The sequence below is a fragment of the Mobula birostris genome, chromosome 8 (genome assembly GCF_030028105.1).
Source record: "Mobula birostris isolate sMobBir1 chromosome 8, sMobBir1.hap1, whole genome shotgun sequence".
NCBI classification, from domain to species: domain Eukaryota; kingdom Metazoa; phylum Chordata; class Chondrichthyes; order Myliobatiformes; family Myliobatidae; genus Mobula; species Mobula birostris.
Genome location: NC_092377.1, coordinates 3,399,121 through 3,421,567, shown reverse-complemented (window position 1 = coordinate 3,421,567; position 22,447 = coordinate 3,399,121). Strand labels below are relative to the sequence as shown.

At 46.0% G+C, this 22,447-nt stretch overlaps 1 protein-coding gene across 4 annotated transcripts in view; it reads left to right on the top strand.

The window, feature by feature from the left end:
* mcm3 (minichromosome maintenance complex component 3) overlaps positions 1-22,447 on the top strand; it is an 84,838-nt gene that overhangs the window by 59,092 nt on the left and 3,299 nt on the right. For all 4 annotated transcript variants that reach the window (XM_072264709.1, XM_072264708.1, XM_072264710.1 and 1 more), the window contains 5 exons: positions 827-953; positions 15,377-15,527; positions 16,970-17,110; positions 20,564-20,658; positions 21,199-21,311. In XM_072264709.1, coding sequence (XP_072120810.1) covers positions 827-953; positions 15,377-15,527; positions 16,970-17,110; positions 20,564-20,658; positions 21,199-21,311 — 627 coding nt within the window. The remainder of the gene's footprint in view (positions 1-826; positions 954-15,376; positions 15,528-16,969; positions 17,111-20,563; positions 20,659-21,198; positions 21,312-22,447) is intronic.

Sequence of the window (22,447 nt, the reverse complement as noted above, 5' to 3'; positions counted from 1 at the left end):
TACTGCCGACTGGAGTACCCTGGTTTATCAAGTGTCCATTTACAAATAGGCAAAGATACCATTTCCCCCTAAAGGTAAAGATTAGCTTTATGTATCACGCGTACATGGAAACATACAGTTAATTTGCATTGTTCGGGGTGAATGTCCAGCACAGTCCCAAGGACTGAGCTGGGGGCAGTCCACAACTGCCACCATACTTTTGGGGCCAACATAGCATGCCCACAACTTACCAGCTCTTAGCCCATATGTCTTTGGAATGTGGCAGGAAGCTGGAGCACCTGGAGGAAACTCACGTGGTCACAGGACTAACATACAATCTCCTTACAGACAGCAGTGGGAATTACACCCCAATTGGTGACTGCTGCCGAATCCCATCGACCTGCACCTGGGTGGTGCCCTCCCCCCCCCCCCCCCCCCCACCACCCCGGGCGGTACCCTCAGTGCCCTCCCCCCCACCCCCTTTGTACAACAACTTAACCACAAATTAACCACAAACTGATGTGGCTACAGGTAGAGTTTTACAAGAGAGGTGAAGTTAAAATTTACTTTAAAGAATCTAGCTTTAAGACAGGTGCTAAAATAAATCCAAACTTGGCTTAAATGTTGAAATTGAACCCACATTCACCACTTATGCTGGTAGCTCATTTCGCACTCTCACCACCCTCTGAAGAAGTTCCTCCTCAGGTTCCCCTTAACTATTTTACCTTTCACCGTTAACCCATGACTTCCAGTTCTAGTCTCGCCCAAGCTGAGGGGTAAATGTGTGTTTGACTGGTATGGCTGAATATCATGGCACCACTCATTGACGTGTGATGTGTTCTTCTAGCTTTGCCGTTGGGCAGTGCTGTAGACGCCCTGGCGACAGAGGACCCGGATGCCTTGCAGGATGAGGAACAGGAGCTTCAGGTTTATGAAAAACATGACAACCTTCTTCATGGAGCCAGGAGACGAAAGTAAGTCTACTAGCTGCAGGAGTGAGTGTAGAGTTAATTGACTGTCAGCGGTCTCCCAGTGTCTGTGTATTTGTGCTTTTCTGGTCAGAACTAACCATCAGGTAACCAATTTGGATGTAACACACAAATGCTGAAGGAACTCAGCAAGTCAGGCAGCATCTATGGAAATGAATAATGGCTCTGTGTTTTGGGCTGAGACCCTTCATCAGGACGTCAATTCTTCTGTCCATCTTTTCCCTGCTAATCACCATTGGATATAACCACACTATCCTGTGGCTGTCTGTGCATTAGTGACACTGTTACCGTGCCAGTGGCCCAGGTTACCGCCAGCAGTGGCAATTGAACCATGATCACAGGCACTATAATAACATCATGCTAAACACTACCCTACTGTACTGCCTGCACATGTGAGCACTCTTTCCCTGCTGAAATGTCTGCTCTGCTTCTACAAAGGAGTGGAGGGTTATGGAGTTAAAGGTAGTGGGAGTGGGGTTTGATGTTCCTTCTGACTCTCCTGGGGCTGATGATGATACCAGTTAGATGGAGGTGCAGAGCTTTGAGCTTGTTAGCTGTTTAGCAAATGTTTTGTTGAGCTCTGACCTCTATTTGCTGTTGACATTTTAGACGCATAGAGCCCTACAGCAGAAGCAGGTCCATCTGGCCATTCTCGTCCATGCTGAACTGCCTAGTCCCATCAACCCATCTCGCAGCCCTCCAAACCCCTCCTATCCATGTACCTATCCAAGCTTCTCATGGATGTTGAACTGAACCCGCATCCACCACTCCACTCTCTCACTACTGAGTGAAGACGTTCCCACCCAGTTTCCTGTTAAATATTTAACCTTTCACCCTTGACCTATGATCTCTGGACATCGTCTCACCCAACCTTAGCAGAAAAAGCCTGCTCACCTATACCCTGCCTATATATTATCTCCCCTCGTTCTATGTTCTAGGGAATAAATTCCTAATTTATTCAACCTTACTCTATAGCTCGTGCTCAAGTCATCTTTGTATATTTTCTCTGCACTCTTTCAGTCTTACTGATATTTTTCCTGTAGGTAGGTGACCATGTCGGCAGACAGTACTCCAAAACAGGCCTGACCAGTGTCTTGTACAACTTCAACATCTCGATTCCTGTACTCAGTACTTCGCTGTGTGAAGGCCAATACGCCAAGAGCATTCTGTACGACCCCATCTACCTGTGACATTACTTTCAACAATCCATTCCCAGATCCCTCTGTTCTACCGCACTCCGCAGTTTTTTGAAATGGATTGAATGTCTGAGCTGGTTTTACTGCTCATTTCAGGACTGTTTGCTGAATTTATTGAAGCTGTTTCCTTCCTCTGCATGAAGTGATTCTCTGGAATTAGGTGATCAGTCCTTCATTTTGTCAATTGGAGAGTGTGTGATGTGAAAGTGCACTTTTGAGCACTATTGCCAAAACCTTCCGGAAACATGTGAATGTCCTATTTTATCTATAATGAAGTGATACTTTCTAATGAAACCACAGAACAGGACTTTCTAATACTAAATATACCACAGCTCTCGGTTCTTTCTGCGAAACAACACAATTTACTAAGTTCTCTGCATGGTGTGTTCATACAGCACTGGTTCATATTGTTTTGTGGGGTTTAATTTTGAGGTCCCCCTCAACAACCAGTTGCACCCATGTGATCAATTAACTTACTAGCTCTTTGGGAGGTGGGAGGAAACCAGAGCACCCGGAGGAAACCCAAGTGGGCATGAAGAGATGGTACAGTCTCCTTATGCATAGCGGTGTGAATGGAGCCCATGCCCCTGGCTTTGTAATAGTGTTATGCCACCTACATATTCATGTGTCTAACTGAAAGCCTCAAATTCACTGCAAAGCAGGATATCCTGACATAACATGTAAATGTTTTAAAAGGTGGCATCCAATATTAGGGACCCTCCCCCACCCCCCCAGCTGCCCTCATTAATAACATCAGTACAGAAAATGCATTCCTTTCAGGCAGTGGCAGGAGATAGATGGGTTCTTGATAAATCAGGGTGAAAGGTTACAGGGAGAAGGCAGAAGAGCGATAGTAAATCAAGCCACGGTGGAATGGTGGAGCAGACTCGTTAGTTCAAATGACCCAGTGTTGGTCCTTTTATGAACCTGGGTTACCGGCACTGTAAAAGCGATAAGCAAACTGCCACACTAATTTCTGATTTAAAAAAAACACACATTTGGGTACATGAACGGGGACGGTTTACCTCCGCCATGGACAGTCGGTCCCAAGCCTGGCTGTGAAAGGAGGAGGATTTGGCATGGGCTAGCAATCACTTTCTGTTTTAAAAGCCCAGTGTTGCAGAAACACCAGAGATGCTCCAAAGACTTCATTCCTGGGAGAGGAAGAACCTTTGTGGATAGGCAAGAACTGGGGACAACTCGAAAGGTGAGCCCAAGAGAGGACTCCGGTGAGCTGCTGATGCCCTGGTAGGGGTGATGGGGTGAAGACAAAGAATGACAAACTTTGAGGGGTTGTGGTCCAAATGCAGGCAGATTAGACAGACATTTTGATTGGCATGGGTGAGTTGGGTTAAGGGATTGTTTCCATGCTGAATAAATCTATGGATTTTAACAAAGATTCAGATTGTATACTGGTCTGCAAAATAGATCATTTGGGGTCCCGGGTGAGCTAGTCAATTGGATACAAAGCTTCTTTGGTGGAAGAGCGTCCTGACCAGACGCTTCATCGTTTGAGTTGGGCATCCCAAGGCCTCTGATCATAAGTTTCTTGTGCGGCATGGTAGCATAGTGATTAACAAGCACTTTACAATGCAGACGAACTGGTTTCAATTCCCCCCGCCTGAGGAGTTTGTATGTTTTCCCCGTGACTGCATGGATTTCCTCTGGGTGCTCCTGTTTCCTCCCACAGTCCAAAGATGTACTGGTTGGTATGTTAATTGGTCATTGTAAATTGTCCCATAATTAGGCTGGGGTTAAATTGGGGAATTGCTGGGCTGCGTAGTTTGAAGGGCCAAATTGCAAGGGCTACTGGCACTATCTCCACCCATCAGATATTTATCAGAAATACTGTGTACCCAGGGCGTGATCCCTCCCACTCATCCACCAATCTCTTTGCAGCAGGCTGTAAGACTGCTCAACTTCCTGTCACCATCCAGCTCTCATCACGTATGAAGTGCCAGTAGCGTTATACTGTTTACTTTTTAATTTGTGTCATGAATTTGCTCACTACTGGTAATATTACTTTGCGTGTTGTGTGTGAGTTATGTATGTATTGTGCATATAGGTCTGGAGGAATGTTGCATTGTTTGCCAGTATACTGTACATGTCTACAGTTGAATGACAGTGGACTGAACTTGAGTCAGATTGGTGCCTGTGACAAGTGATACAGCTACTTCAGGTTTGTCATTAGTCATGGAAAAGTACCGAGCAGCAGCGGGCACTTTAGCCTATCTAGGCTGCGCTGAAACGTTTAAGCAGCCTACTGCCATCGACCTGCACCAGGGCCACAACCCTCCACGTTCGACCATCCATGTACCTATCCAAACTTTGTTTAAACATTGAAACCGAGCTCACATGCACCACTTGTGCAGGTAGCTCATTCCACACTCTCAACCCTATGAGTGAAGTTTCCCCTCATGTTCCCCTTAAACTTCTCACCTTTCACCCATAACACATGACCTCCCACCCAATGCTATTTACTTGGATAGTACTGCCAGTGGCATGGTTATTAAGTTTACAGATGGTGGTGTGATGGTCTAAGGTCACAACAAGATGTGCGTCATCTGAGAGATGGTCTAAGAAACGGCAGGTAGATTGGAGTTGATTCACTGATGCATTTTGGGAAGGTAAAGCGGGGCAGATATGCACAGTGAATGGGAGGGCCCTGAGTATTGTAGAACAAGAGTCCCCTGAAAGTGTTCACACAGGTAGCCAGGGTGCTGAGGTAGCAACTTGGCCTTCATTGGAAAGGGCATTGAGTATAAGAGATGGGGCGTTGAGAATTACTGGCATACTGTGAAATTTATTTTGCGGCAAATACAGTGCAATTCATAATAATTATGAATTACGATAAGAATGTGCAAAAACAGAATAAAATAGCGAGGTAGCGTTCATTGTCCATTCAGAAATTTGATGGCGGAGGGGAAGAAGCTGTTCCTGAAAGACTGACTTTGTCTTCAGGATTCTGTACCACCATCATTGATGGGAGCACTGAGAAGGGAGCATGTCTCGGGTGTTGGGGACAGCTACCTTGAGGCTTCACGTTTTGAAGCTGTCCCTGATGGTGGGGACGTGAGTACCCATGATGGAACTGGCTGAATTGGTGCCTCCAAACCAGATGGTGATGCAATAACACCCACAATTTGCTGGGGGAACTCAGCAGGCCAGGCAGTAGCTAAAGAAAATAGTTGACGTTTAGGGCCGAGACCGTTCATCAGCACTGGGGAGAAAAGAGGTGAGAAGTCAGAGGGTGGGGGGTGGGGAGAGGAGGAAGTACTACAAGGTGATGGGTGAAATTAGAGGGGGATGAAGTAACGAGCTGCGAAGTGGGTTGGTGGAAGAGGTACAGGGCTGGAGAAGGGGGAATCTGATGAGAGGACAAAGGGAAGGGGGGAGGAGCACCAGAGGGGGGTGGTGGGTGGGTAAGGAGTTAAGGTGAGAAGGGGAAATGGGAATGGGGGATGATGAAGTGGGGAGGAGAGGTCAATACCAGAAGCTTGAGAAATGGATTTTCATGTTCGTGGCCACTCAGATGGAATATAAGGTGTTACTCCTCCAATCATCACAGCAGTACAGGAGGCCATGGACTGGCATGATGGTGATACAACCAGTCAGAATGCTCCTCATGGTACACCTGTAGAAAGTTGCAAGTGTCTTGCGTGCTGTATTACGGTGTGGAGTATTGTGTGCTGGTCTGGTCTCTATAGAAACATAGAAAACCTACAGCACAATACAGGCCCTTCAGCCCATAAAGCTGTGCAGAACATATCTCTAGCTTTGAAATTACCATGGGTTACTCATAGCCCTCTATCTTTCTAAGCTCTGTATCTATCCAGGAGTCTCTTAAAAGACCCTATTGTATCTGCCTCCACCACTGTCGCCAGCAGCCCATTCCACACACTCACCACTCTCTGCGTTTTTTAAAAAAAAACTTGCCCCTGATATCTCCTCTGTACCTACTTCCAAGCACCTAAAACTGTGCCCTCTCGTGTTAGCCACTTCAACCCTGGGAAAAAGCCTCTGATTATCCACACGATCAATGCCTCTCATCATCTTATACACCTCTATTAGATCACCTCTCATTCTCTGTCGCTCCAAGGAGAAAAGGCCGAGTTCACTCAACCTATTCACATAAGGTATGCTCCCCAATCCAGGCAACATCCTTGTAAATCTCCTCTGCACCCTTTCAATGGTTTCCACATCCTTCCTGTAGTGAGGCGACCAGAACTGAGCGCAGTACTCCAAGTGGGGTCTGACCAGGGTCCTATACAGTTGCAACATTACCTCTCAGCTCCTAAACTTAATCCCGTGATTGATGAAGGCCAATGCACCATATGTCGTCTTAACCACAGAGTCAACCTGCGCAGCAGCTTTGAGTGTCCTATGGACTCGGAACCCAAGATCCCTCTGATCCTCCACACTGCCAAGAGTCTTGCCATTAATTCTATATTCTGCCATCATATTTGACCTACCAAAATGAACCATTTCACACTTATCTGGGATGAACTCCATCTGCCACTTCTCAGCCCAGTTTTGCATCCTATCAATGTCCTGCTGTAACCTCTGACAACCTCCATACTATCCACAACACCTCCAACCTTTGTGCATTCAGCAAATTTACTAACCCATCCATCCAGGTCACTTATAAAAATCATGAAGAGTAGGGGTCCCAGAACAGATTCCTGAGGCACACCACTGGTTACTGACCTCCATGCAGAATATGACCCGTCTACAACCACTCTTTGCCTTCTGTGGGCAAACCAGTTCTGGATCCACAAAGCAATGTCCCCTTGGATCCCATGCCTCCTTACTTTCTCCATAAGCCTTGCATGGGGTACCTTGTCAAATGCCTTGCTGAAATCCATATACACTACATCTACTGCTCTATGGAGAACTAGCAAGAGGAGCGTTGGTAGACCCCAGCTTCTCTTCAAGGACCTCTGCATGCGCGACATGAAAGCCTTAAAAATCAACACAGTGTTGGGAGAATACAGCAGATGACCACAAAAAAATGGCGAGGTATTCTTCAGCAACATCTAGAGCGAGGAGAAAGAGTGATCCTGAGTCAGGTTGAGAAGCGGAGAGCACAGCGAACAACAATTCCACGACGCCCTACACATGTAGCAACTGTGGCAAAGCTTGCTGTTCCAGGATCGACCTCAATAGCCAAAGTCGACGCTGCTCAACAAACCAGTGACTACCAGAGGCGCAGTACCCTTGGTCGACCACGACTGATGGGGCACACACACACTGCTCTACCTTACCAATGTGTTTAGTCACATCCTCAAAATTCAATCAGGCTCATAAGGCACGACCTGCCTTTGACAAAGCCATGCTGACTATTCCTAGTCATATTAAGCCTCTCCAAACGTTTATAAGTCCTGCCTCTCAGGATCTTCTCCATCAACTTACCAACCACTGAAGTAAGACTCACTGGTCTGTAATTTCCTGGGCTACCTCTACCCCCTTTCTTGAATAAGGGAACAACATCTGCAACCCTCCAATCCTCCGGAACCTCTCCTGTCTCCATTGATGATGCAAAAATCATCGGCAGGGGCTCGGCAATCTCCTCCCTCACCTTCCACAGTAGCCTGGGGTACATCTCATCCGGTCCCAGTGACTTATCCAACTTGGTGCTTTCCAAAAGCTTCAGCACATCCTCTTTCTTAATATCTACATGTCATCCCTACAATAGCCAAGATCCTTTTCCATAGTGAATACTGAAGCAAAGTATTCATTAAATACCTCTGCTATCTCCTCCAGTTCCATACATACTTTTCCACTGTCACACTTGATTGGTCCTATTCTCTCAGATCTTATCCTCTTGCTCTTCACATACTTGTAGAATGCCTTGGGGGTTTTCCTTAATCCTGTCTGTCAAGACCTTCTCATGGCCCCTTTCTGGCTCTCTTAATTTCATTGTTAAGCTCCTTCCTGCTTCCCTTATATTTGTCTAGAGCTCTATCATTATTTAGTTTTTTTGAGGCTTTTTTTTTAAACCTTTTGTAAGCTTTTCTTTTCTCCTTGACTAGATTTACAACAGCCTTCGTACACAGTTCCTGTACCCTACCTTCCTTTCCCTGTCTCATTGGAACGTACCTCTGCAGAACGCCATGCAAATATCCCCTGAACGTTTTCCATACTACTGCTGTACATTTCCCTGAGAACACCTGTTCCCAATTTATACTTCCAAGTCCCTGCCTGATAGCCTCATGTTTCCCCTTGCTGCAGTTAAATGCTGTCTGTTCCTAACTATGTTGAAGGAAGCTAGAGAGGGCAAGGAAAATGTTGCTGGAATTGGAGAGCTTGAGTTATATGGGACACTGAACAGGCTGTGACTATTCTCTCTGCAGGCTCTTGCTTCTGTCAGCCCCCTATACTTTCCTACAATAACCAAAAAGTTAAGCCCCCTGATAACTGCATGATCATTCAATGCTTGGTCCCCTAGCTATCTTTGGACATAATCTGGGTTACAGGGAAAGTTGGCAAGGTGAGGACTTTATTCCCTGGAGCCCAGGAGAATGAGGGGAGATTTGATAAAGGTATACAAAATCGAGTGGTATAGCTAGGGTAAATGCAGGCCTTTTTCCACCGAGCTTGACTGAGACTAGAGCCAGCGGTCAAAGGTGAAATGTTTATGGGGGGGAGAAGAGTAGAAACTTCACTCAGCGGGTGGTGAGTGCGTGGAGCAAGCTGACTGTGGATGTGGGTTCGATTCAGCGTTTAAGAGGAATCTGGATAGGGACGTGGTTGCGGAGGGTTTCGAGGGCTATGGTTTGGGTGCAGGTCAATGGGACTGGGCAGATCAATAGTTTGATGTAGGGCCTGTTTCTGTGCTGCAGGGTTCTATGACTGTTTGTCAGAGGAAACAGAGTAGGAATCTGTTGGTGTGCCAGCCAGGTGATCAGTGGCATTACTGAAGCCTTGTACTCTCAGTCGTGTCTGTGTGGAGTTGTGTTTTTGTCAGTGTGTGGGTGTTGCCTCAGACGCGTACGTTGGTGGGCTAATTGCTGTAAGTTGTCTGGCTTGCAGATGAGACTGGGGAATGAAGTGAGTGTGGGCTTTGTGAAAATGGCTGAGTGGTTAAACGGCCTATATTTCTGTTTCTGTGCATCAGTCTGCCTCTGATCCTATTAAATGGCGCAGACTTACAATGCCAGTTGGTGGTCTGCTGCTGTTTTGTGTTTTTGTCTCCTCTCTGGTCAATGGAGTCTCATTCACTTTCCTTCCTCTCTAGCCCTTTACCTTTCCTACCCACCTATCACCTTCCCCTCCCCGCACATATTCGTTCTGGCATCTTCCCCTTTCCTTTCCAGTCTTGAGAAGCGTCTCGTCCCAGCATCCATAGATGCTGCCTGCCCTGCTGAGTCTTTCAGCATTTTGTGTGTGTTGCTCTGGATTTCAGCATCTGCAGGATATTTTAAAAATAAACCAGTGGTACAAAAGGAGAGCAAAACTAGTGAGGTAGCAAGACATTGCAAAGCAGAATAAAGACTTTAAATGAAGATTAAATTAAATTTGGATACGTAATTCGCAAAGAGTAGAGGTGGTGTTCATGGGCTCGTTGTTCATTCTGAAATCTGATGGAGGAGAAGCTGTTCCTAAAATGTTGAGGTAGGATCTTCATAAACACAAGATTCTGCAGGTGCTGAAATCCAAAATAAAATCAACGATGCTGCCTGAGCTGCTGAGTTATTGTGTCTTCAGGCGCTTGTGCCTCCTTTCTGTTGGTAGTAATGAGACGAGGGCAGTCGGGTGACACAATGGCATGGCGGTTAGTGCAACAATTACAGCACCAGAAACCTTGGGTCAATTCCCACAGTTGTCTGCAAGGAGTTTGTACATTCCTCCCTTGCCTGTGTGGGGTTCTGGTTTCCTCGCACGTTCCACAAGTGCACAGCTTAGTGGGGTAATTGGGCACATGGATAGCAGGCTCCTTGGGCTGGAGGGACCTGTTCCATGAGGCAACTCCTCTATGGATTGTCTTTGGGCGCCGCAGTGGGAACTGTTTGGGCTCTGCGGAAAATAGTGAAGTTTTAGAATCTAGGAAAGAACCAGGAACTCTGCCACAAGAGTCCACCTAGGACCACCTTCCAGGCCATGCTCTCTTCTCACTGCTGCCGTCGGGAAGGAGGTACGGGAGCTTCCGGTACCACACCAAGTTCAGGATCAGTTATTACCAGCCTCCTGAACTACAGCGATAACTTCAATCATCTTGCCCCGGAACTGATCACTGAACACAACCAGTGGATTTACTTTCAAGGGCTCTACATGTTGTCAGTATTACTGTAGTTTTTCATTGATTTTATTGTATTTCTTTGTGTTATTACCTGCAAAAATGATCTCGGGTAGTACATGTTGACATACACGTACCTTAATAAAATAAGTTACTTTGAACTTTGATAAACATCTTGCTTTCAAACATCCTTGATTGATAGATTCATTGTGGTTATCTGTGTTTAACTTGGCATTTGTCAGCTTCTGAACCAATGGGCCTGTGAGAAAGTGATAATCAAGTTTGTTTGCTCCTGTGCTGATTATTTCACTGTATTACTGGTAATTGAGGTTGAATAGTTGCTCAGTTACTTTTATTTAACAGTTATGCACTGAATAAAACCCTCTGGCCCCTTTGAGCCATGCTGTCCCAGCAAACACACAGTTTTGATTAACTGTAACCCAATCACAGGACAACTTACAACGACTAATTAAACTGTCCTGTAGGTCTTTAGACTGTGGAAGGAAACTGGAACACCTGGGGAAGGTCCACGCTCTCCCTGTGTGGATGTACAGAAGAAATCGAGGTTGAACTCCAAACTTCTCCCCAAGTGCCCAATATGGCCTGCAGCTGTAAGATTAAGGTTCAATTCCCACTGCTGTCTGTAAGGAGTTTGTGCATTCTCCCTGTGACAGCTTTGGTTTCCTGGGGTGCTCCAGTTTCCTCCCCATTCGAAAGACATATGAGTTTGGGTTACTGAGTTGTGGGCATGTTGTGTTGGTGTCGGAAGCATAGTAACACTTGTTGCTGTTCCCAGCACACCCTCTGCCTGTGTTAGTCCTTGACCTAAATGTCGCATTTCTCCATTTCCATGTACATGTAACAAATAGTTAATCTTTCTTTTGTAATCTCTATAGCTCAACAAGTCATGCTGTTAGTTGCAGCTTCTGACCCTTTTCCCATTCCCGGTGAAGGATCTTGGCCCAAAACATCTACAGTTCATTCCTCTCCATAGATGCTGCCTAAATTTAGTTTCTGCAGCATGTGTGTGTTTTGCTCTGGATTTCCAGCAACTGCAGAATCTCTTGTGATTGTGATTTGCTATAGGGACATTGGAATTGGTTTATTGTTGTCACAGGTACAGAGATACAGTGAAAAGCTGCTCTCGTACCTTCCATACAGATCAAATCATTAGTGTTTTGAGGTAGAACAGTTACAGAATGCAGAATAAAGTGTAGCAGCTGCAGAGAAAGGGCTGTGTTGTTAAACAATAAGTTTCAAGATCGTAATGAGGTGGATTGTGAGGTCAAGGGTTCATCTTATCATACAAGAGGTCCATTCAGTAGTCTGATTAACAGTGGGATAGAAGCTATCCTTGAGCCTGGTGGTGTGTGCTTTCAGGCTTTTGCCTGGGCGGGGGGGGGGGGGGCGGGGGGAGGAGGAGAGAATGTCCGAGTGGGATGGGTTCAATGTGGCTGCTCCACTGAGACAGTGAGAACATGTGGCTGCTCCACTGAGACAGTGAGAAGTGTAGACAGAGTTCATGGAGAGGAGGCTGATTTCCGTTCTGTCCAGAGCTCTGCACTTCACTGCGGTCACGGGCAGAGCAGTTGCTGTGCCAAGCTGAGGCAGTTCATAAGTAGAGTGTACAGATTAGAGGGGGCTGGTGAAAGAATAAGTATTGAATGTGTTTGGAAATCACTTTAATGGGGCAGACCGCTCCAGAAGGGCCTCCTGTCCTGTTCTAACCTTGCTGACACTTCCCACTCCCACTTCAGAGCCTGCTAGAGCTGAGTTTATTGGGAAGGATGTTGATTTTTATGTTGTACAGTCACTCACTGGTGATTCAGTCCAAGAGCTGACAAATAACTGCTGCTGTTTAGTGCACGCCAGCGTAACGTTGCCCAGGAGGTAGTGATTCAGAGGATGCATGGTTACCGGCTCAGCAATTTACAATCTGATAGTGGATGTAGACAACGCTGACATTAACCACATCAGATCAGTGGCTCAGATTCCATCGTTGATAACATTCACTTCGAGTTAACTGCACTAATACCAGTCGAGACTTTGTTCCTCTGTTGTACAGTTAACCCAACACACAAGATCTGAGCAGTTCAAAACTAAACCCCTGCCTTTTTAACTAGCATGAATATAGGCTGAAAGGCCTCCTCTCCAAGTTTACACAGCCCTGCAGTTTACAAACAGTCATACGAGACGAGGGGAAAGCAGTCAGAGTAAGTCATTCTTTTCCGTCCTGATGAAGGATGTCGGGCTGAAATGTCAATTGTTTCTTCCACTCCATAATAAAGGCATCCATTAGTCTTGCGAGACCATGGATCTGCACCTGGAATGTCTTCACTCTCCAGGGCGCAGGCCTGGGCAAGGTTGTATGGAAGACCAGCAGTTGCCCATGCTGCAAGTCTCCCCTCTCCACGACACCAATGTTGTCCAAGAGAAGGGCATTAGAACCCATACAGCTTGGCACCAGGGTCGTCGCAGAGCAATGTGTAATTAAGTGCCTTGTCTCGTTGGGGCTCGAACTCACGACCTTCAGGTCGCTAGTCCAGTGCCTTAACCACTTGACCACGTGTCCACTCCATAGATGCTGCCTAACCTGCTATGTTTGTCCAGCATTTTGTGTGTTGCTCATGTTGCAGTCTCTCTTCACGTATTCTGTCACAATCATTGGATATTTTTTGTTTAGTCAGAGGATAAGCAGAGGGCATAAATTAGGGCCAGAGTGTAGAAGCTCGATTATGTTGGGTTAAGAATTTTATTGTGGGCCAGAGAATGTGGGAAACCAAACTGAACGGGGATGTGGACACTTGAAATACGATGTGATGAGGACAGCAGCTTGGCTTAAATAAGGGCAGGAATTAGCATTGAAATATACCGATATTGACCCACCGGGGCAGAGGTCACTGACAGCCACTTACCAGAGTCCTCTGTCCTGAAGCGGCCTTTCAGGTTGTGTCCAGCTGTGGCCCATCCTCAAAGATTCTTCCTCTCTCAGGGATGACGTCTGTTGAGCTTCTGTTGGCATTTCCATAGCACTGGGTTTTTACGGGGTGGGGTTGCTAGCCCCATGTCCAACACCCTTCCCCTCTCAGCCCTGGGCTTTGGACTGACTGCGGCAGAGTTGCATTAGAATGTCCCTTGATAGAAACGTTGAGCAGGGGAGGAGGGAAGAAAAGTGAGGGGATCTGAGGAGGACTTTCCTCCCTGAATGGCGATGTTCACAGAAGCTTGCACAATGAGGTGGGTTGGGTTGGGTTGGGGCAGCGTTCCCATATGTAGCCGGTCAGGAGGTTCTCCTTTGGAGCAGTCACAGGTTCAAATGAAAAGGAGGAAATGGCTAAACTTTGGTCTGCAGGGTGTGGTTGGGGTTTAAAGTTTATTGCTTGTAGATGTGGTAGAGGCAGGTTCAGTTGAGGCCAAGGAACTGGGTAAATGTATAAACATATGGCGGTCCAGGCCCTTTGGTGCGTGATATTATGCCAACCCTTTAACCTGCTCTTAAGATCAATCTAACCCTTCGCTCCTACATAACCCTCTTTCTTCTGTCATCTGTGTGCCTCTTTAATGTACCTAATATCTGGCTCTGCTACTACCCATGTTCAGGGCATTCCTCACACCCAACAATTTCTGTAAGGAACTTGCATCTAACGTCTATCCCCTCCACCCCCCCCCCCCCCCCCCCATTCACCTTAAAATCGTGGCCCTTTGTGTATTAGCCATTTCTGCCCTGGGGGAGAAAGTCTGACCGTCTATTTGATCAATGCCTCTTATCTTGTACACCCATCTCATCCTCTGCACTCACTCCTAAGGCATGCCCTCTAATTCAGGTTTAGTCCAGTATATTAATTGTCCTCAACAAATGAGTTGGCAATGCAACACCACTTCACTGAATTATCTACGGCACACCAGCATGCCATTTGATCTTGCTGGTTGGTATTTGTGGTTGTCATTACTCATTGACACTTTCTGTTCTGTTCTCCCTCAATCATCACTACCACTTTGTCTCGGTGAGCTGATACAGGCGCTTCCTATGCTACAGAGTAAAGTTTCTCCTGAATTCTGTGGTGTTGTCCATTGTGTTTAACCTGTGCAGGAGAATTTTTAAAGTGAAAAGACCATTACAGGCAGACATTTCTGCTTTCTCAACCGGCTCCAGTGGTGCAGGTGGTGATCACGACCTCCTTGGTTGCAGCGGATGACCATAACTACTGCTTTGTCTCGTCATGCCGTTCGCTGTCTATGGAGTGTTACAGGACTGCCTTTCTGGCTGTTGGATCGCACAGTAGATAGCCTCTTCCCAGTGTGCCAGAGCTGACTTCGCATACTAAGGTCACTATCTCAGCCGGCGACCCTCACCTGAATTCTGTATGGCATGTTATTAGTAGTGGTCTGCCTTGCCTCTGTGCAAGTAACTTGTAGATCCACCTTGCCAACCAAACATGATCCTGGAGATCCCCGGGTTTGAATGCAAGATTGGACGATTAGCTTTCTGTCTTGTGTTCTGAGGTACAAAACAAATCAGTTCATTACAACAATGCACAGAGGTGGGAAAGGAAAAGGTTAGGTGGTTTTGTGGGTGAACAATTTCTGTCTCGGGCTTGGGTAAATTTGGGCAAGGAAGGTGTACTGGCTTTGGAGGCAGAGTAGAGGAGGTTCATGAGGTCGATTCCAGAGGTGACAGAGTGAGCCTATTGAGAATCGTCTGGGAATATACTGGCTGGAAGTAAAAAGAATGAGAGGATCTTGTGGAGCATATAAAATTATGAAAGACAATAATATTATATAAATAACAAAAATTATAAATGGAACAATTGAGACAGGAAAGTTGTTTGCACTGGTGAGTGAGACGAGAACTAGGGAATAGAGCCTTAAGATTCACATCTGTTATAACCCCTCCATTCTTCTAAATTCCAGCGAGTACATGCCCAGAGCCATCAAACGCTCCTCATAGGTTAACCCTTTAATTTCCTGTGTTTCAGAGAGAAGATCGTCAGCATGGAGTTCATGCGCAAATACATCCACGTCGCAAAGATTGTCAAACCTGTGCTCACCACAGAAGCAGCCAACTACATTGCAGAGGAGTACTCCAGCTTGCGTAGCCAGGACCAGATGAGTTCCGATGTGGCTCGGGTGTGTGAGCTTTGTAGAGGTTCTTTCTCAGTTTCTCGTTCCTATTCTGTTTGGTTACTGATCACTGTGACTGATGTGACTATCTCCTCTGGGAGATCCAGTTACCTTGTTTAGCGTGATTGCATAATACAAGCAGGAGACTCAGCTCACGGGCCTGTCCCCTCGCAGGACAGCACGGGCCTGTCGCCGCGTAGATCAGCACGGCACAGTACGGACCCTTCAGCCTGTGATGTTGGGCCAGCCTTTTAACGTACTTCAACGTCAATCTAGCCCATCACTCCTACATGGAGCTCTCTTTTTTCCAACCAACCATGTGTTTTTTAAGTCTCTTAAATCTCTCTAATACACTTGCCTCTGCCACCACCCCGGAACACATTACACGCACCTACTAGGCTGTGTGTAAAGAGCCTACATCTGACATTCTGCACCCCTTCTTCCCCCCCATACTTCCTCCAGACTATGCTTATTTGTATTTGCCATTTCTGTCCTGGGGTGGCGGGGGTGGGGGGGAGAGAGTCTCTGGCTGTCCAATCAATCTAAGCTTCATTATCATGTAAATCATCTCTCGTTCTTTTCACAGGATCCCATTCCTGTGGATTAGCAGGATTAGCAGGATTTGTGGTGCTTCTGATAGGCTGCCCTTTCATTGCTGATGTAGGGCAGTTCTTGTTCCAAACCTACCCCGGCACCTTTCTCCATTGCATCAGCAACTGTACTGACACTGTCTCCTACACAGTGTGTATCACCCTCACTGATCTCGCATCCGCTCACTCCCACAGTTAACAAGACGACACCACCTCCCAGCCCATCTCTTGTAACTATGTCATAGAACATAGGACAGTACAGGCCCTTTGGGGCACAGTGTAGTGCTGACCTTTTAACCTATTCCAAGATCAATCCCTCCTTCATAGTCTTCACAACATTTACTGTCTGCCCTTCCATCCACCATGTCAACTGCATGTGTTTGTAAGGAATCAGAATTGTTTATTGTCACCAACAAATGTAAACTTTGCAGCAGCAGTTCAATGCAATACATTTTTAAAAATTACTATATTGTAAGCTAAATTAAAAATGCATAAAAAGAAAGAAAAGTTGAGGTAAGGTGGGGCAGCTCCTCTGAACCCTCTCCAATGTCAGCACATATTTTCTTGGATAAGTGGCCCAACACTGATCTCAATACTCCCAAGTGTGTTCTGATCAATGCCTTATAAATCCTGAGCTTCAGAGAGTCCTCATCGGAGGTTCAGAGGTGTCAGTATGACTTCCTTGCTTTTATATTTAATAGGTTTCCTCCTGTAGTCAGTGCACTGTTGTGGACGGTGAGAATTAATGCAATTGTGCTGGCTGCACCTCATGTTGGTGCGATCAGCAGTGGATTTCTACCAAGGGCTGAGGGTTTTTTAATGAGCAGTCTTTCCTCTCCCACCACACTTTCCGCTTAGACTTCACCGGTCACTGCCCGAACTCTGGAGACCTTGATCAGGTTGTCGACTGCCCACGCAAAAGCCAGGATGAGCAAATCCATTGACCTCCAAGATGCTGAAGCCGCTGTCGAACTGGTTCAGTTTGCTTACTTCAAGAAGGTAAAGGCTTGTGAGCATTTGTGTTCGTCCAAGTGCGTTCCTGACATATTCTTTCATAAGATCTTTATAAATGACTTGGATGAGCAAGGGGAAGGGCGTGTGTATAAGTTTGTAGCTGACACGAAGTTTGGTGGAGTTGTGGATGTTGTCGAAGGTTACCATAGATTACGACAGGATATTGATAGGATGCAGAGCCCGGTTGAGAAGTGGCAGATTGAGTTTAATGTGAAGCTCCATTTAGTACCGTGGAACGTAGGAGAGTGAGGAGGGATGTAACAGAGGTGTACAAAATTATTATGGGTATAAATCCGGTAAATGAAAGCAGGATTTTTCCACTGTGGTTGTGTGAGACTAGAACTAGAGGTTATGGGTGAAAGGTGAAATGTTTAAGGGGAACATGATGGGGGATCTTCACTCTAGAGCGAGTGTAGAATGAGCTGCCAACGGAAGAGGTGGATGTGAGCTTGATCACAATGTTTGAGGGAAATTTGGATAGATACATAGATGGTGGGGATATGGTCTGGGCACAGGTCAGTGGGATGGCAGATTAATATTTTGGCATGGACTAGATGGGTTGAATGGCCTGTTTCTGTGTTGTAGTGTTCTATGACTATGGAAAAGTGTAAGTGCTTTTCTTTAGTTGCCTAAATTTGAAGGCTGAGGAGAAAATTAGCAGGATTCTTAGTGTGGAGGAACAGAGGAATCTCGGGCTCAGTGTCCATAGATCGCTTAAAGTTGCCACGCAAGTTGGTGGAATTGTTAAGAAGGTGTGTGGTGGTTTGGCCTTCATAAGTCGAGGGATTGAGTTCAGAAGGCCTGAGGTAATGTTACAGCTCTTTAAAAACACTGGTTTGACCACACGTGGAGTGTTGTGTTCAGTTCTTTGCCTCATTCTTGGAACGATGTGAACTTTAGAGAAGGTGTCCATTGGCCTGGATTAGAGACAGTATCTAATGAGGAGTGGTTATTTAGCTGGATCTTTTCTCTTTGGAGTGAAGGAGAGGTGACTTGATACAGATGTACAAGATGATAAGTGGCGTAGATTGAGCGGACAGCCAGAGATGGAAATTCTAACATAAGGCTACATAATTTTAAAGAGATTAAAAGAAAGTATAGGGCGGATGTCAGAGGCAGGTTTTTAAGAGGGTGGGGGGTGGCAGATATAGTAGAAACATGTTGGAAACTCTTTAGAAATGCACACAGATGACAGGTTAGTGTAGGAGGCGAGGACAAGATTGATCCTAAGAATAGGTTAAAAGGTGGCACAACATCATAGCCTGATTAGGGTATGTTCTATCAGCCAATAGTAGAAACGGCTTTCTGCTGCAGAGCATGTGTACCCTCAGCCTAGTGTGCGAACAACTGGCAGCATTCTCTTTGGAAGCAATCTGCTGGTACACACACTCTCATTTTGCTTTTCATTTTACTCTTTGCCTGGGTGAAAAAATTGATAGAATCTCAATTCCTAATTGAGCATGTGACCATGCGCAAATGTGTCAACTAATGCAACATGCATAGAATGCTGGCGGAGCTCCGAAGGTCAGGCAGCATCTATAGAAGGGAATAAACAGTTGGATTTTGTCTGGGTAGCCTCCAACCTGATGACATAAATAATTGGCTTCTCTAACTTGCAGTAATTTCTCACCCCTCCCCTTCTCTTTCCAATCCCCATACTGGCTCTCCTTTTATTCCATCTCTTATCTGTCCATCACTCCCTCTGCTTTCTCCCCTCCACCTAATTACATGTCCATCAGCTTCCTCCTTCAGCCCTTCTTCCATCTATCATAAGGACGTGAGATACAGAGCAGAATTAAACCACTTGGCCCATTGAGACTACTCTGCCATTTCATAGCTGATCCATTTTCCCTCTCGGCTGCAATCTCCTGCCTTCTCTCTGTATCCCTTCATGCCCTGACTGGTCAAGAATCTATCAACCTCTGCCTTAAATATTCATAAAGAATTCACCTCCACTCTATTCTGAGGCTGTGTCCTCTGGTCCGAGACTCTGCCACCATAGAAAACATCCTCTACACATCCACTCTATCCAGGTCTTTCAACACTTGATAGGTTTTGATTGGGTCACCCCTCATTCTCCTGAATTCCAGTGAAGACTGGCCCATAGCCAACAAACGCTCTTCGTTTGACAAGCTATTCAATCCTAGAATCATTTTGGTGAGCCCTTCTTCAAACCCTCTTCAGTGTCAGCACATCCTTTAAGATGAGGTGCCCAAAACTGCTCCCAATACCACCAGTGCTTAATAAAGCCTCAATTTTACATTTTGCTTTATATTCTAGTCCTCTTGAAACAAATGTTAACAGCACATTTGTCGTCTTCACCACTGACTTAACCTGCAAATTAAGCTTTAGGGAATCTTGCACAAGGACTCCCAAGTCCCTTTGCACCTCAGATTTTTGAATTTTCTCTCCATTTAGAAAATAGTCAACCCTTTTATTCTTCCAAAGTACATGACCATACACTTCCTGACACTGTATTCCATCTGCCCCTTTGATCAGGAGAATAGGCAAAGAAAGTCCTCCTTTAGTGTCTCTACTTCAAACCTACCTGGCCCTCCACCTATCTTCATATTGTCCACGAAGTTTGTAATAAGTCATCAATTCTGTTATCCATTGACGTACAACGTAAAAAGAAGCTGGAAGCTTGCTTTAATCCCCCCCATTCAAAGTACATTTAGTTAACAAAGTATGTATGCAGTATACAACCTGGAGGTTTATCTTCTCCACAGACAGCCACGAAGCAAAGAAAACCATGAAACACATTCAGAGAAACCCCCCCCATGCAAATGGTGACTAGAATGAATGAGCGAAAACAATATAAAAACAAAAACCGAGAGAGTCCATATTCAGTGCAGTTCAGTGTTCACTATCTGTAGGCCACCTAGATTCAAAATTGCCCAAAATAGCTATAGGGAAAGTAGCTAGAGTCCAATCACAAACCGCCATCTTACCCCTCACCTGGCTTCACCTAGTACCCCTTCCCCTCGCCACCCCTACCACACCTTCTGGCTTCTGCTTCCTTCCTTTCCAGTTTTGAAGAGTCAGCCTGAGGTGCCAACTGTTCATTCCCCTCCATAGGTGCAGCCTGACTGCTGAATTCCTCCAGCATTTTGTGTGTGATGCTGTGGATTTCCAGCATTTGCAGAACCTTGTGTTTGTGTTTCCTGCAAACAAATGCCACATTAATCATTGCAACAAAGTAGAGCTTCCAATAACAGCTGCGTGTGATGGTGAGGTGGCAGGCATCTCCAAGAAGCAGACTTGTACCTACCTTGTCATAAGCTCTCTGATCTAAAGGAGCTGAACACATTACCAACAGCCCGCAACGCACAGCACATAACCCAAGTAGCACAAATGGTTATGACTGCAGAGAAACGTAGTCTATCCTGTAAAAGCCACTCAATTCCCATAAACCTAACACTCGTCTATGGTGTGCAGGTTTTGGAGAGACAAAAGAAATCACGCAAAGATGAGAGTGACGTGGAGACAGAGGAAGAGGAGGTGACCCAGGATGATGGCGACAGCAAGAAGAGGTAAAGATCCTGCTGATGTGGATGGGCACATGGTTCTGCATTGTGTATCGGTTTTGCATTTGGGGGCCCAGGTAGTGAGATTGTCGTTGGCTATTTGATTCAGAAGATCAGTACAGTAACAGGCCCTTCCGGCCTAGTGAGCCTGTGCTGCCCAACCAAAGATTAGCCTTATTTGTCACATATACATTGAAAGATAGTGAGATTTGTTGTTTGTGTTAATGACCAGCTCAGTCTGAGGATGTGCAAGTGTCACCATGTTTCCCACAGCAACATAGCATGCTCTGGGGGAGGGGGGAATCTGAGCTCTGGGGAGGGGGTGGGGGAGCTCGAGCTCTGGGGGTGTGGGGGGGGGGGGAGCCCGAGCTCTGGGGAGGAAACTCAGACGGTCATGGGGAGGACCTACAAACTCCTCATAGACAGTGGTGGGATTGAATCCCGAATGGTGATTGCTGGTGTTGTCCTAGCCGGGCTGCCCATGTCTCACGATGTATGATCAATGGGAATAAACCTGTGTCTGATCCTGATTCTTTGCACTCTCAGGAGGAAGCCCCAGTCGAAGGGTGGTGAAGGCAGAAAGCGGAGACGGGAGCTGGGTGAGGATGAGCAGTATGACCCCTACGACTTCAGTGATGCTGAGGAGGAGGCTCCAGACAGTGAGTTCTCATTTCTTCTTCTTCTGTCACTAACTTCTTCAGGACTGCATAGGAGCATGTGCCCTGTGAAAGACAGACTGAGTAGCTACCGTTGTGTTGTCACAGTTACCTGACCTGGGTGTGTAAGGTGAATTAACCAATGCACTGAATTAAGGGCTTCCTGTTGCTGAATGAGAGTCTACACAGACAGGGCAGCACTATACACCTCGGAAATGAAGACAAGATTTCAATTTAATTTTCTTTTTAAGATCTGCTTCATTGTCATGTGTACCTACAATGAAATGCATTGTTTGTGTCAGCGACCTACACAGACTGAGGATGTGCTGGGTGGAGCCCGCAAGTGTGCCTATGCTTCAGTCCCAGCGTAGCATGCCCACAGCTCAGTAACCCTTGTGCATACATCTTTGGAATGTAGGACGAAACCCGAGCAATATGACCTCTGGAGAAACATAATTGATGTCCAACACATCCCTGGTACCAGGCTACCTGCAATCAAGGACATGCAGTGCTTATGAAAAGTATTCACCCCCCCCCCCCCCTTGTGAGTTTTCAAATTTTATTGTTTTACAGTATTGAATCACAGTGAGTTTACTTTGGCTTTTTGACACTGATCAACAGACAAAAGTCTCTTTTGTGTCAGTGTGTGGGGAAAAAAAAAGTGATCAAAGTTAATTAGAAATATAAAAGTAATTGATTACATTAAGTATTCACACGCCCCTCTCTTCTCTCCACCCTCCCCCCATATGACGCATCTAATCATCACTGGTGCAGCCAATTGGTTTTAGAAATCACCATTGAGGTGTTTCAATTGATTGTAGTAAAAATACACCTGTATCTGGAAGGTCCAACTGCTGGTGAGTCAGTATCCTGGTTTAAAAATTACACCATGAAGACAAAAAAAAAACGCTCCAAACAACTCTAACTGTATAAGTCAGCTATGATGCAATGGTGGAGCAGACTCGATGGGCCAAGTGACCTAATTTTGCTCTTGTATTTTGTGTTCTGATTCAGGCCGAATGGTGAAGCTCCACCAGCTCTGGGAGTAGGATGAAGTTAGGCTTGTGTTATGATGGTGGTGTACATAGGTCTGGACTTTTAAGACCCCTGCTTTAGTTTGGATGTAGAACATGAATGTA